Source organism: Piliocolobus tephrosceles, chromosome 7 (genome assembly GCF_002776525.5).
Source record: "Piliocolobus tephrosceles isolate RC106 chromosome 7, ASM277652v3, whole genome shotgun sequence".
NCBI classification, from domain to species: domain Eukaryota; kingdom Metazoa; phylum Chordata; class Mammalia; order Primates; family Cercopithecidae; genus Piliocolobus; species Piliocolobus tephrosceles.
This window is the reverse complement of record NC_045440.1, coordinates 101,767,489-101,781,945: the sequence shown is the minus strand read 5'-3', so window position 1 is coordinate 101,781,945 and position 14,457 is coordinate 101,767,489. Positions and strand designations below refer to the sequence as shown.

General features: G+C 33.8%; 1 protein-coding gene across 1 annotated transcript in view; it reads right to left on the bottom strand.

Moving 5' to 3' along the window:
• Positions 1–14,457, bottom strand: part of LOC111520902 (vacuolar protein sorting-associated protein 13B) — an 883,038-nt gene that overhangs the window by 201,886 nt on the left and 666,695 nt on the right. The window contains exon 35 of the mRNA XM_026454936.2: positions 11,291–11,428. Within this exon, the coding sequence (XP_026310721.1) occupies positions 11,291–11,428 (138 nt within the window). The remainder of the gene's footprint in view (positions 1–11,290; positions 11,429–14,457) is intronic.

Genomic DNA, 14,457 nt, shown 5'->3' with positions numbered 1-14,457 from the left:
ATTCTAATACACTGAGCAGCAGACTTCTCAACAGAGAAGAATTCTTACAGGCCAGGGGAGAGTGGGATGATACATTCAAAGAGCTGGAAAACAAACGAACTAACCTGCAAACCAAGAATACTGCAGCTAGCAAAGCTGTCCTTTAATGAAAGAGAGATAACAACTTTACTGGACAAACAAAAGCTGAGGGAGTTAATCACCAAGAGACCTGCATTACAAGAAATGCTAAGGAGAGTTTTTCAAGCTGAAAGAAAAGGATGATAATAACAGAACAACATCTGAAAGTATAAAACTCGCTGGTAAAAGTATACCATCAAATGCAGACTATTCTAATATTGTAATGATGGTGCGTAAATTATATCTTTAGCGTAAAGTTTCAAAGATAAAAATATTAATGATACTAATTTGTTAAGGAATATACAATATACAAATACATAAATTTTGAAATAACATATTCAAAATGTGGAGGGAGGTAGTGGAGTGTAAGAGTAGAGGTTTTTTTTGTGTACGTAATCAACGATAAGTTGTTATTAGCTTAAAATAACCTGTTATAACTATAAGATTTTTTTGATATCCCTCATGGTAACCACGTAGATACACAAAAAATTAACAAGCAAGAAATCAAAACATACCAATAGAGAAAACGTACTTAACCGCAAAGAAAGACAGTGACAGGAAGGAACGAAGAGTCCATAAGACAACCAGAAGACAATTGACAAAATGGCAGCATTTAGTCCTTACCTTTCAATAATTACCTTGAATGTAAATGGCTTACATTCACCAATGAAAAGAAAGAGCAAATTAATAGATTATAAAAACACACTCAACTATATACTGCTTACAAGAGACTCAATTCACTTATAAGAACACACATAGGTTAAAAGTGAAGGAATGAAAAAAGATATTCCATGCAAATGGAAACCAAAAAAGACCAAAAGTAGCTATACTTATATCAGACTTTAAGTAAAAAACTGTAAAAAGAGATAATGCAAGTCCTTATATAATGACAAAGGGGTTAGTTCAGCAAGATGGCATAACATTGTAGTATATAGGTACCCAATACTGGAGCATCTAAATATATAAAGCAAATATTAATCCAGCATCAGGGAGCATCAGGCATAGACTGCAATTTAATAATAGTGGAGGCCTTTAACACTTTACTTACGGCAGTGGGTAGATCATCCAGACAGAAAATTAAACAGGAAACATCAGACTTAAACTGCACTCTAGAACATTTGAACCTGACAAACATATACAGAATGCTCCATCCAAAAGCTGCAGAATACACATGCTGCTTAATTGCACATAGAACATCCTCCAAGACAGATCAGATATTAGGCCACAAGTTTTAACAAATTTAAGACTGCAGTCATATCCAGTATCTTTTCTGACAACAATGGTATAAAACTAGCAATCAATAACAGGAAGAACTTCAGAAAATTCACAAGTTCATGGAAATTAAACAACATGCTCCTGAATGATCAATGAATCAATGAAGAAATTAAAAGAAAAATTTAAAAATTTCTTGAGACAATATGAAATGGAAACAGCATATACCTAAACCTAAAGGATATAGCAAAAGCAGTTCTAAGAGGGGAAGTTTTTAGCAGTAAATACCTACAGTAAAAATGAAGAAAGAGCTAAAATAAACTAACATTACAACACAAGGAACTAAAAAAACAAGAACAAACAAAGCTCCAAATTAGTAGAAGGAGGGAAATAAAATAAAGATCAGAGCAGAAATGAATTAAATAGAGACTACAAAAATAATAGAAAGGATCAAAGAAACAACTGATCTTTTGAAAAAAACAGGCAAACCTGTAGCTAGACTAAGAACAAAAAAGAGAAGACTCAAATAAATAAAATCGGAGATGAAACAGTACACATTACAACTGATATAAAGAATCCTTAGGAAATAATATGAATAATTATATGCCAACACATGAATAATCTAATGAATAAATTCCAGGACACATACAATCTACCAAGAATAGATAATGAAGAAACAGAAAATCTGAACAAACCAATAATGAGTATGGAGACAGAATCAGTAATAAAAAGTCTCCCATCAAAAAAAACCCCCAGGGTCCAATGGCTTCACCACTGAATTCTATTCAGTACTTAAATGTGTAATACCACCAATTCTTCTCAAACTCTTCCAAAAAACTGAAGAGAGGGAAATATTTCCAAATTTATTCTATAGGCCAGTATTACCCTGATATGAAAACCAGACAAAGACATGCCAAAAAACGAAAACTTCAGGCCAATATCCAGGATGGACATAGATGTAAAAACCCTCAACAAAATAGTAGTAGACTGAATTTAAAACACATTAAAAATCTACTCGTGATCAAGTGGGCATCATCACAGGGATAATCAACATATGCAGATCAATAAATGTGATACATCACATTAACAGAATGAAGGACAAAAAGCATATGATCATTTCAATAGATACAGAAAAAGCATTTGACAAGATTCAAAATCCCTTCTTGATAAGAACTCTCAAAAAATTAGGTATAGAAGGAACATGCCATAACACAATAAAGGCCATATGTGACAGATTCACAGGTCACATCATATTGAACAGGGAAAAGTTGAAAGCTTTTTCTCTAAAATCTAGAACCCTACAAGAATGGCCATTCTCACCACTGTTATTCCACATAGTATTGGAAGTCCTAGACAAAGCAATTAGGCAAGAGAAAGAAATAAAAGGAATCCAAATAAGAAAAGGTGAATTTAAATTGTCTCCACAGATAACCTTGTAACATTTAAGGTTTTCTTATATATAGAAAACCTTAAAAACTTGACCAGAAAACTGTTAGAATACATTCTAAAAACTGTTAGAATTCAGTGAATTTGCATGATTAAAAATCAACATACAAAAACCCATAGCATTTCTACACACTAACAGAGAAGAACATTATACACTAACAGAGAACTGAAGAAGAAATAAGAAAACAATCTCATTTCATAATAGCTAAAAAATTATTAAATACTTAGGAATACATTTAACCAAGGAAGTGAAAAATCTGTACACTGAAAACTATAAAATGGTCATCAATGGAAAGATACCTTGTGTTCATGAATTAGAAGAATTAATATTATTGAAATGTCCATCCTACCCATGCTATTGATGTGCCCATGCTATTGATCTACAGATTCAATGAAACTCCTATTAAAATATCAAAAACATTCTTCACAGAAATAGAAAAAGCAATCCTGAAATTTATGTGGAATCATAAATGACCCTGAATAGCCAAAGCAATCCTGAGCAAAAGGAACAAACCTAGAAGCATCACACTGTCTGACTTCAAAAAATATACTATAAAACTATAACCAAAACAGTATAGTACTGGCATAAAAACAGGCACATAAACCAACGGAACAGAATAGAGAACCCAGAAAGAAATGCATGTATTAGCTAATTAGTTTTCAACAAAGGTGTCAAGAACACAAAATGGGGAAAGGATGGTCTCTTCAAAAATGCTGTTGGGAAAGCTAGATAGCCCATGCAGAAGAATAAAAGTCGATCCGTATCTCTCACTATGTACAAAAGTCAACTAAACTTGGGGGGTTGAGGCAGGAGGATCCCTTGACACTAGGAATTCGAGGATGCAGTGAGCCGTGGTCACACCACTGCACTCCAGCCTAGGTAACACAGTGAGACTCTGTCACTCAAAAAACAAAAAACACAAACAAACCAACCCAAAAACCTCAAAATAGACTGAAGACTTCAATGTAATAAGGCCAACAATTATGAAATTACTAGAAGAAAACATAGCGGAAAAGCTCTATGACATTCGTCTGGACAGTGATTTTCTGGATATTATCTGAAAAGTACCAGCAACAAAAGCAAAAACAGGATTACAACAAGCTAAAAAGCTTCTGCCTAGCAATGAAAACAACCAATAGTATTAAGATAACCCACAGAATGGGAGAAAATATTTGTAAACTATATAAGAGGTTAATGTCTAAAATACATGAGAAATTCAAACAACTCAATAGCAAGTAGACAAAGAATCAAATTTTAAAAATAGGAAAAAGACCTAAACAGACATTTCTCAAAAGAGGACATACAAATGGCCAACAGGTATAAGAAAAAGTGCTCAGTATAACTAACCATCAGAGAAATACAAATCAAAACCATGAAAGACACCATTCCTGCTAGAATGGCTATTATCAAAAAGACAAAACATAACAAGTGTTGGCAAGGATGTGGAGAAAAGGAAATCCTTGCACGTTATTGGTGGGAATACAGATTGGTACAGCCATTATGGAAAACAGTATGGAGATTCCTCAATCAATTAAAAATATAACTACCATATGATCCAGTATAGATCATGAATTGGAAGCACTAATGGGTATAGATCCAAAGGAAATGAAACCAGTGTGCCGAAGAGATATATTTGGACTCCTATGTTTATTGCAGCAGAATTCATAATAGTCAAGATGTAGAATCAACCTAAGTATTCATCAATGGATGAATAGGGGATGAAAATGTGGTACATATTCACAATAGAATAGTATTCACCCCTTAAAAAGATTGAAATCCTGCCATTTGAGACAATATGGATGAACTTGAAGACATTATGCTAAATGAAATAAACCAAACAGAAATAGACAAAAACTGCATGATTTCATTTATGTGTGGAATCTAAAAACGTCAAACTTATAAAAGGAGACATTAGAATGTTCGTTGCCGGGGCTGGGGGAAGGGAAAATATGGAGAGGTTGGTGAATGGGTACAAAGTTTCAGTTTTGCAGGACGTATAAGCTCTAGAGATCTAATCTACAGCGTTATGACTAAAATTAATAAATACTACTGTATTATATACTTAAAACTTGGTAAAAGAAGAGATCATATGGGTTCTTACCACAAATAAAAAGTTGTAAGTATGTGAGGTGATAAATATGTTAATTTGCTTGAATATGGTAATTCTCAATGACACATTTATCAAAACATCGCATTGTACACCTTAAATGTTTATAATTTTTATTTGTCAATTATACCTCAATAAAGCTTGAAGTAGGTAACCAAAAATCCATTTGAAATTTGTGATTGAAAAAAATTTTAAAGATTAAAAAATTATATTATTTATTCTTCATTTTCTACTCCAGAAAAATCAAGACACTATTTGATTAATCTTTTCCAGGTATCTTAATCCTCTGGAATCAGTTACCTTCAGATATGTCTGAATTGATCCCCACTGAGTAATAAATTCAGTGATAACATAAAAGCAGGGTTAACCAAGAAAGGTAAAAACATGGGGGTAAACAACCTAAAATTTCTACTTTATGTTCATATAAACAAACTTACTCGAACGGTGTGTTACTGTACCTAAGAACTCTTTTACTATTTTACAGCATTTAAGTACAAATTTTCATTCAAATCAGAGCGGTTTGTGGAAATGCATTTGTTTAAGGATGTTTAGGAATTATTTTAAAGTAGAAATTAAAATCATTGTAACCTATAAAACAGTTACATTAATCCATACAATAGAAGGAGAAAACTGTCTTCAAAACAGGATTATAATCAATTCAAGTCAACAGGTTTTTAAAATCAAAATAAAATAAAACCAGAGATGAAACCAATCCGAAGCCAGAATGAAATCAGAAACACTGAAAACTAGACAGGTAAATTAATGAATGAGTTAAACAAGGTGAAACTAAAGAAGTGATTCCATTAGGAGAAAAAGACCAGTGGCCATGCATTTCAAATATAGACACTATGTATACTACACTAAAAGAAATGTGAAATTGCATTAATTGTCCTGTGTTTGATATAACCATGTTATTTAAATTATATGATGAATGTGGCATGCTAAGCATTAATTTATAATAAAATATAAATGACTTGGGAATGTTTTCCCAATGTAGCATTTTTGTTCTTTACTGTCATTTAAATGTCATTTCATGGCTACAATGACAGTGGCTCAAAAATTTGTGAAAGAACAATGAAAAAAATACCAGAGGGCTCAAATGTTTTTGCAAATAACCCCGAGTTAATTAGAAAAATCTGCACCCTTTCCAGTTCTTCTTCTCACATGTCAGCTCTCATTAAATTAAAAAAAAATCACATTTCAAAGTTAAGGAATCCTATGGTTAACAAAACTTTTAAAATGGGATCAAGTGGGCACATTCCTACATTTCTGTATGATGTCATACCAAACACTTCACAGCTGAATTTGAATTTGCAAGAAGTATGATTGATTTTTCAATATAAGAAGTATCTGATCTAATGCTAAGTTTTTTCTATAGGCTAACTGTGCTGGGAACAGGTGGCCCTGCTTTCAATTACGGAGGGCTAGCACACCAGTGTGAGGCCTGGAATAGTTCACCTTCTCACGGGGAATTTTCCTCGGTTGGGAATGGATTTATTATGGCTTCACACATGGAATAGAGCTCATGTCAGCTGAGGGCAGTGACACATCATATGATTCAAATTAACCTGCTGTGGACTGTTCCGCAGGGTTTAGATTGTGTACTAAAATGACGACATTTTAAAAACAGCTTGAAAGAAACCAGGATTGCTGAACTGCAATGGTTCCAATTTGTTCCAACTAATCTATCACCTGCTGGAGATATTATTCTAGTGGGTTTCTGGTAGCTGCTGTTTTCCAGGTTTCTCCAAGCCACTGACCTTGCTAATGGGTACAAGGGGGAAAAGGTGGGGGGTTGGGAGAGCTTTGAAAGAGTTTTTGATGTAGAAGCTGGGACCTACCATTTGCTCTATTAAGGTACCATTAGGTGAACAGATGAAATAGGGGAATACTCAAGAACTCTACATTATTTTTCTAAAAACAAGTGCTAAAGAGCAGCATTTGTATCACCTTGTTTAGAGAAAATAATCCCTACAAAATAAATCTAAAAGGCTAAATTTCAAAAGCTGTGAAGTTTACATCTTTTTGAAGAAAGCTTAAGCTTAGACAGTTATAATCAGTATTCCCTCTACCTTTAAGGGTTGTAACTTTTTTTTTTTTTTTTTTTTTTTGAGACAGGGTCTCACTCTGTTGCCCAAACTGGAGTGCAGTAGTGTGATCATAGCTTACTTCAGCCTTTACCTCCTGGGCTCAAGCAATCCTCCCACCTCGGCTTTCTGAGTAGCAAGGACTACAGGCACATACCACCATGCCTGGCTAATTCAGGGTCATAACTTTCATTGTTACTACACCTTTCATTAAAGAGCAAGAAAAAATAAATGGAAATTAGTAATATAGTTCAAGACATTCTCTGGAATGATACTTAAATAGATATGCATGCAGATAAAAACATAATAGTAGCTAAAGATTTCTAATGATAACACAATGACATTACCTAAAAACAAAGTATTACTTGTAGTGCTTTTATTATTTTTTTGTAATGCTTTTTCTTCAAGTAAAGGGAATGTTATTAGGGAACATTATAAAGCTGGAATTTGTTTGCCCAATCTCAACATAAATGATATTCCTCATAGTATCCTCCCTAGGAGCTGGAAAAAATATAATTTCCTTGAGTTGTCAAAATCTATAAAATAATACATTCATATAGTAAAAGCTGTGTTAATGTGTCCTGTTATTCCCATTTAATTAGTGGTATGCAAGTCTCACTATCTCCTATAGCCATTTGATTCCTAAATTAATGTAGTAGCATGCCAATCTGGCTGTGTAGTGAGATAATATAATTACTCTATGAAATAACATCTACTTATCTACTCTAAATCACAAATTGCTTACAGTAGGAAAATTTTTGTCTAAGCTAGTAAATTCTGGAGCAGTTAAAGGCTGTTAGGTTACTGTTTTAGAGGAAGTCACACACAGCTGATATATCATTTAAACTAATCTTCCCTCAAATAAAAATAATGTACTTTTGTTTAAAATGTTTTAGACTTTGAAGAACTTAAATCATCCATTGGATATTATATTCGATTTTCCATAATCAAAGCACCATTCTAAAAACCACTCATCTTTCTTTATCATTACCCTGTCCTGTTCCCCAAAATATCTGTGGTTTGGCTCTCAAAGGCTGATACTAAAAACAAAAATCATATATGATAAGTCATATGTATAATTTTTTGAAAAGAATTTTTGGTAAGAGCCATATAAAACTTGCTACAAAAACTACAGTCCCAGACCAACAGCATCTACTCTATCTGGGAGCTTTTTAGACATGACTTTCAAGCCCTACCTTCTAGAAGTATTAAATCACCATTTGCATTTTAACAAACTCCCCAGGGAAGTTTCTAATGCAGAATCAAGTTTGAGAAGTGCTGCTGTAAAATAACTATTTCAATTCATTTACTTAAAAGTTTACATCTCCAAATATATTATCACTATTATAGCATGGACATAAAATCAGAAATTGTGTATATTTAATTCCCAACTTTGAAAAGTATCTTAAGAAACACAAAAGTACAACTACTTTAAAAAGTACATTTCTGGCCAGGCACGGTGGCTCACGCCTGTAATCCCGGCACTTTGGGAGGCCAAGGTGGGCGGATCACAAAGTCAGGAGTTAGAGACCAGCCTGGCCAATATGGTGAAACCCAACCTCTACTAAAAATACAAAAATTAGCCGGGTGTGATGGTGCGTGCCTGTAGTCCCAGCTACTAGGGAGGCTGAGGCAGAAGAATCGCTTGAACCTGGGAGGCAGAGGTTGCGGTGAGCTGAGATCACACCACTGCACTCCAGCCTGGGCAACAGAGACTGTGACTCAAAAAAAAAAAAAAAAAAAAAAAATCACATTTCTACTACTGAGTCATGTTAAATGCCAGAATTGTAAATACATAATTTTTCATTTGTTCATTGGCATTTGTCTTAAAATTCAATTTATTTGGTTGCCTTGAAAATACTGTATCTAATTTACCATCAACTTTCAAATTCCATTTTTTTAACAAACAAATCAATCAAATGTAAACTACAAGATAATTTTCTAGCCAAAATGAGCAAAATGACTGTGCCTAAAAATAAAACGAATGTGCAACTAAAACTGAGAAATAAGTAAATCCAAGTTTCCCCTGTCACTTTTCCATGAACTAACATGTTTTTACCCTATTGCATCTATTTTATTGTGTTGGGTCTTTCATGTGTGAACAACTCTGAAATCAGAAATTGTCTTCACACTGATGTAATAAAAAGGCACTGTATCACAGTGTAAATAGCATATGTTTTTTTCATTTTTAGTGGTACATGGAATGTTTTTCTACAATTGATAGTGGCTTACATGGAATGAAATATGGTACTTCATGCTCACTAACCAAATACTTGGACTCACACTTCTCCAGTCTATTACCTCACTCCAAAGGCTTCTTCCTACACTTTAACGACTTGCTTATCCTTCAGTTTCTTGCTTTCCTTCATGTATTTAAAACCATATCTAGAGTTTATCAAGATTAGAAATAGTTCTTTATACTTCTACACCTTTACAATCCCAGCACTAGAAAAATACGCTGAAGAAGAATTGGGCCCCAGTGACAAGGTCAGTGGAGATGGTTTCAGTCTCTGTTTAATCCATGACTGGCTTTCTCCATGTGTAGTATGGATCATAAGTACACTAGCATGCCACAACACATATACTCAACAAAGTCTATATATAAATATTTTTCCTTCCTTAAAATTCGTGCCTTGCCGAGTATTGCTAGAGATCTTAAGACAGTTGTAAAATCATCGTTTTAAATTCTTTTCTTTTTTTGAGATAGAGTCCTGCTCTGTTGCCCAAGCTGGAGCGCAGTGGTGCGATCTCATCTCACTGCAACCTTTGCCTCCCAGTTCAAGCAATTCTTGTGCCTCAGCCTCCGGAGTAGCTGGAACTACAGGTATGTGTCACCATGGCCAGTTAACTTTTTATGTTTATTTTTATTTTTAGTAGAGACAGGGTTTCACCATGTTGGCTTGGCTGGTGTGGAATTCTTGGCCTCAAGTGATCTGTCCATCTCAGCCTCTCAAAATGCTGGGATTACAGGTGTAGGCCACTGTGCCCAGCCTATTTTAAATTCTTAATGGCCAGGAGCAGTGGTTCCCACCTGTAATCCCAGCACGTTAGGAAGCTGAGAAGGAGGATTGCTTGAGTTCAGGAGTTCAGGACCAGCCTGGGCAACATAGTGAGACCTCATCTCTACTAAAAAAAAAAAAAAAAAAAAAAACTAGTTGGGCGTGGTGGCATACACCTGTAGTCCCAGCTACTTGGGAGGCTGAAGCAGGAGAACTGCTGGAGCCCAGAGATTGAGGCTACCGTGAGATATGATTGCACACTGTACTTCTGCTGGAGCCCAGGAGATTGAGGCTACAGTGAGCTATGATTGCACCACTGTACTTTGGCCTGGGTAACAGAGCAAGATGATCTCAAAAAAATAAATAAATAAAAAATAAAATGAAATAAAATTCTTAATGAAGAAACTAATACTCATTTCGTGGGTAACACTCTGAAGCACTGTAAGTATAAAATAACAAAACAAAAAGTGAAATGCAATAATTTTTGTTAAATACATAGCTAAGACTATATGGACGTAAGGGAGAAATAACAGAAGAGGGGGAAGAACATGAGATGAAGGAAGAAAAGTCAGAGGAGGAAGATCGAGGAATAAAGACAAAATCTTTAGTTATGCCCAAATTAGTGTAGTATAGAAGTTAAGCTCTAGTCTTTGGAGTCATAAAAACTTAGGTTTGAATGGCTCCTCTGTCACTATGACCTTAGGCAATTTACTTCACTTTTCTAAGTCTTAGCTTCCTTATTCATAAAATAGGAATAACTATAGTGCATACTCCTAAAATGCATAGTGCCTGGGACATAATTAGCTCTCAAAAAATTTTGATATCTGTATCTAAAACTGAGTAGTTACTATGTCTCAAGCACTTTGCTAAGCATGTGAAACAGGTACATCTAACTATCAAATCTAAACTATCTATGTATACTGTCTTATGTATATATATCATGTTTCCTTCCATTCATCCATCCAGTCTATCCTCTTCATATACAGGTAAGAAAAGTGAAGTACAGAAGATTAGATCAATCACTTAAGATCATACAGTTAATTAATAGAAAAGGTAGAAATAAAATATTGGGGCTTTGGCTTCCAGTCAACTGCTCTTTAATTGATAACTACCTTCTTGTCAGATTGAAGGTAATTCTTAATGCATATTTATATTTGCCTGTTGATCTCTAAAATGGGCAGCCTGAAAAGCATACACCTCTGGGAAAAAGTGAACTATTCATTTTTTGCATGGAATGTCAAGATTACTAACAGATCCGATATACATATTAATATAGTCACATAAACAATGTACACACATGGAAATTTTATGACTTTCTTACCTGGTCCATTCAGAAAGTCTTTAATCTGCAGTGTTATAAAGGAAGGTGGAATACCACTTTTGCTGTCTATTTCTCCAGGCACTGTCTGTAGCCAAACAGTGCAATAATCAAGGGCTTCAGGCAGAGTCTTCCCAGGATCTAAAGTGACAAAATTGAAATGAAAAACATCAATCACATCACAAACATCTCATTTTCATGTATGAGTTTGAGTTAATAAATGAGAGAAAAACTGGTTAAATAATTGTATGCAAGCTTCATTGTTTCATTTGTTTGTACATATAAATAAGCACTCTTGTTGAAAAAGATAAACTATCACTGTACAACGTGGGATGACAAAACCATGTTTTCCAGAACTAGGACAAAGCGGAAAAAAAGATGTTCAAATCTGAATTCATATTATGAATGAGGGAAGGTAAAGTTTCTGTATTCTGAGCTGCTGTTAACAGTTTAATAGTTGGTTATTCTTTAAAACGTGATATTAAAAACAAATGAAAGGAAAAAAGGATAATTTTGTCAGCTTAAAAAAAAGCATATACATTTTCAAAGATACCGTAGATTGGTACTACTTAGGGGCTACTTGATCTGTTTCAGAGTTTTACTGACATTACAATCACTTTTTACTGCTAGGCCTTTGAGTTAACCTCAGTAGCTTTCCTATAACCTTCTTCAATGATAAAATTGGTCAGTCTCTTAATAATTCTAATTATAATGAAAATGAGCTTTTTCTGTTTTGACTTTTTTTTCTGTTTAATACTATGTATTTTTAAAATCTGGGTAATATTGTATATTTTTTTAAAAGTATTTTTAGTTATTGGTTGTGGCAAACTGAATTTGCTTTTTAATACTTAGGAATCCACAGCTTTTATTGAAATAGCTCTTTAAATAAAAACGACTGCTGTATCTTGGCATACAGTGTAGTACGCTTTTAAAAAACTTCTAAATATTCACAGTTTTTCTTTAGTTTCATGATTGTTTTACTCTCTGTGTTTTAATGGTCTCCGAATGTCAGTTTTATAGGGATGTTCTTGCCATAGAGTCCATCTATTCAATTTTCAGTCTATTTGAAATGTGTTATTAAAGTATTATTTATTTTAGGCTTTATTGATTGGATTGCTTTCAAGAATAGCATTTACATACAGTGTATTATATTCAACATATGGTTATTTAGTATCGCTGTCATATGTGAAGTGGGCATATAAATTCTGCTTTGGAATTTGTATTTCTTGACCTTATCATGTGATCCTTATGAAATTTGGCACATATGAACCTTATGTGATTTCAAAGAAAATGCTGAAAGCACTTGATCATGATGTTAGATCTATGTGGCCAAGATCAAACACTAAGCTAGTGCACTCTTCTCTTTTTATATCATCAGTGATTTTTAAAGCAGTGAGAATTTTAAAGCAGTGAGAATATGCATAGTAGATCCATTGCATAGTAACACTGTGCTATTCTCTCTTTTGTATATATAATGGTCAAGTCTGGTGAAAGGATGATTAAAAAGTCTGTTGCTGGTAGGATCTAGAATCAGTTTGTAGGAGCTATGTAACCTGCTAGGACCTGTGCATCTATTTTGGGTCCCACCACTGCAGCTATCATCAAAAGTGGTTCTTATCAGGTAAGTAGTACCATATAGATCTAAACAAGGAGACATAACTCATCATTTTGAAGAGAATACAATGTGCAGGTAAAACAATGATCTAACAGAAAACACAGATCTTAAGTGATATAAATAACACAATAATGAACAGAGATGATTAAATTGATGTAGAAATATTAATATGATGTATAAAAACTGGCAAGTAAGACTTAGGATAAGTAAAACAAGTTACAGTAACTGCATATTCAAACTTACATGGTGCTGAGAATTGTTATCCTTGTGGCATATTTAATCAACTTTCTACATTTTTCTAGAAATAAAGATTCCAAGTAGCAAAATAATGCATACTGAGGGAATGTGCATTAACTATCCTATTGTATATCAACAATAATAACAATAAGACACCAAAACTAAAAAACATAAGGCTGACATATATGACCACACAAAACTTTTGTCAAAGAACACCAAGAACAGAGTAAAAAGTCAAATGACAAAAAGATGAAGTTGTAACATAGGTGATAGTAAAAGAAAAGGGATACCATTAATATATAAAGAGTTTACATATTCAATGTAGGTACCAACAGAAAAACCAGTGGATAGAACAAGCAATAAATGAAAATTACTAAACAAAACAGTAAACAAAATCAAATGGCATACAAACATAAAAAATACAAACATTAAAAGATACTAAATCTTAATAATTAAAGAAACAAATATTTTCAAATAAGGTAGAAATTTTCACCTATCAGACAGGCTAAGACTAAAAAAACTGACAATGGGTCTGTAATCCTAGCACTTTGGAAGGCCAAGGTGAGCAGATTGCTTGAACCCAGGAGTTTGAGATCAGCCTGGGTGACGTGGTGCAACCCCAGTTTTACAACAAAATACAAAAAAATTTAGCTGGGAGTGGTGGTCCATGCCCATGCCTGTAGTCCCCGTAGTAGCAGCTACTTGAGAGGATAAAGTGGAAGGATCACCAGAGCCTGGGAGGTTGAGGCTGCAGTGAGCTGTGACTGTGCCACTGCACTCCAGCCTGAGTGACAGAGTGTGATCCTGTCTCAAATAAAAACAAAAACAAAAACAACAAGAAAAAAAAAAAAAAAAAAACACCTGATAATGCCTGTATTGGTAGTTTGTGATGAGAGGTCCACTCTCATTAATTCCTTTCTGGAGAGTATTTTATAATACATAACAGATTTTAAATGTGGGTATCACTTGACCTAGGAAATTAATGTGTAGGAATTTAATCCAAATAAGAAGTGTGTAAATAAACATACTGGAGAATTACCATAGGAAAAATAGAAAACAACCTACATATCCAGCAACAGATTAATGTTTAAATAAATAAATAAATAATCTGTATAATTATTTAAGAGAATCAAGAAGATCTATATGGTTGACATAAGACAGTTATTTTATATTGTTAATAGGGGGAAAAAAGCAAGCAGGTTAAGCATTTTCATTCATTGGCCATTCAGGATTCCTCATCTACAAAGAATTTATTTACACATTTTTCTCTTGAGTTCTTTTTCTTACTGATTTGTAGGAGCTCCTTATATATTTTGAG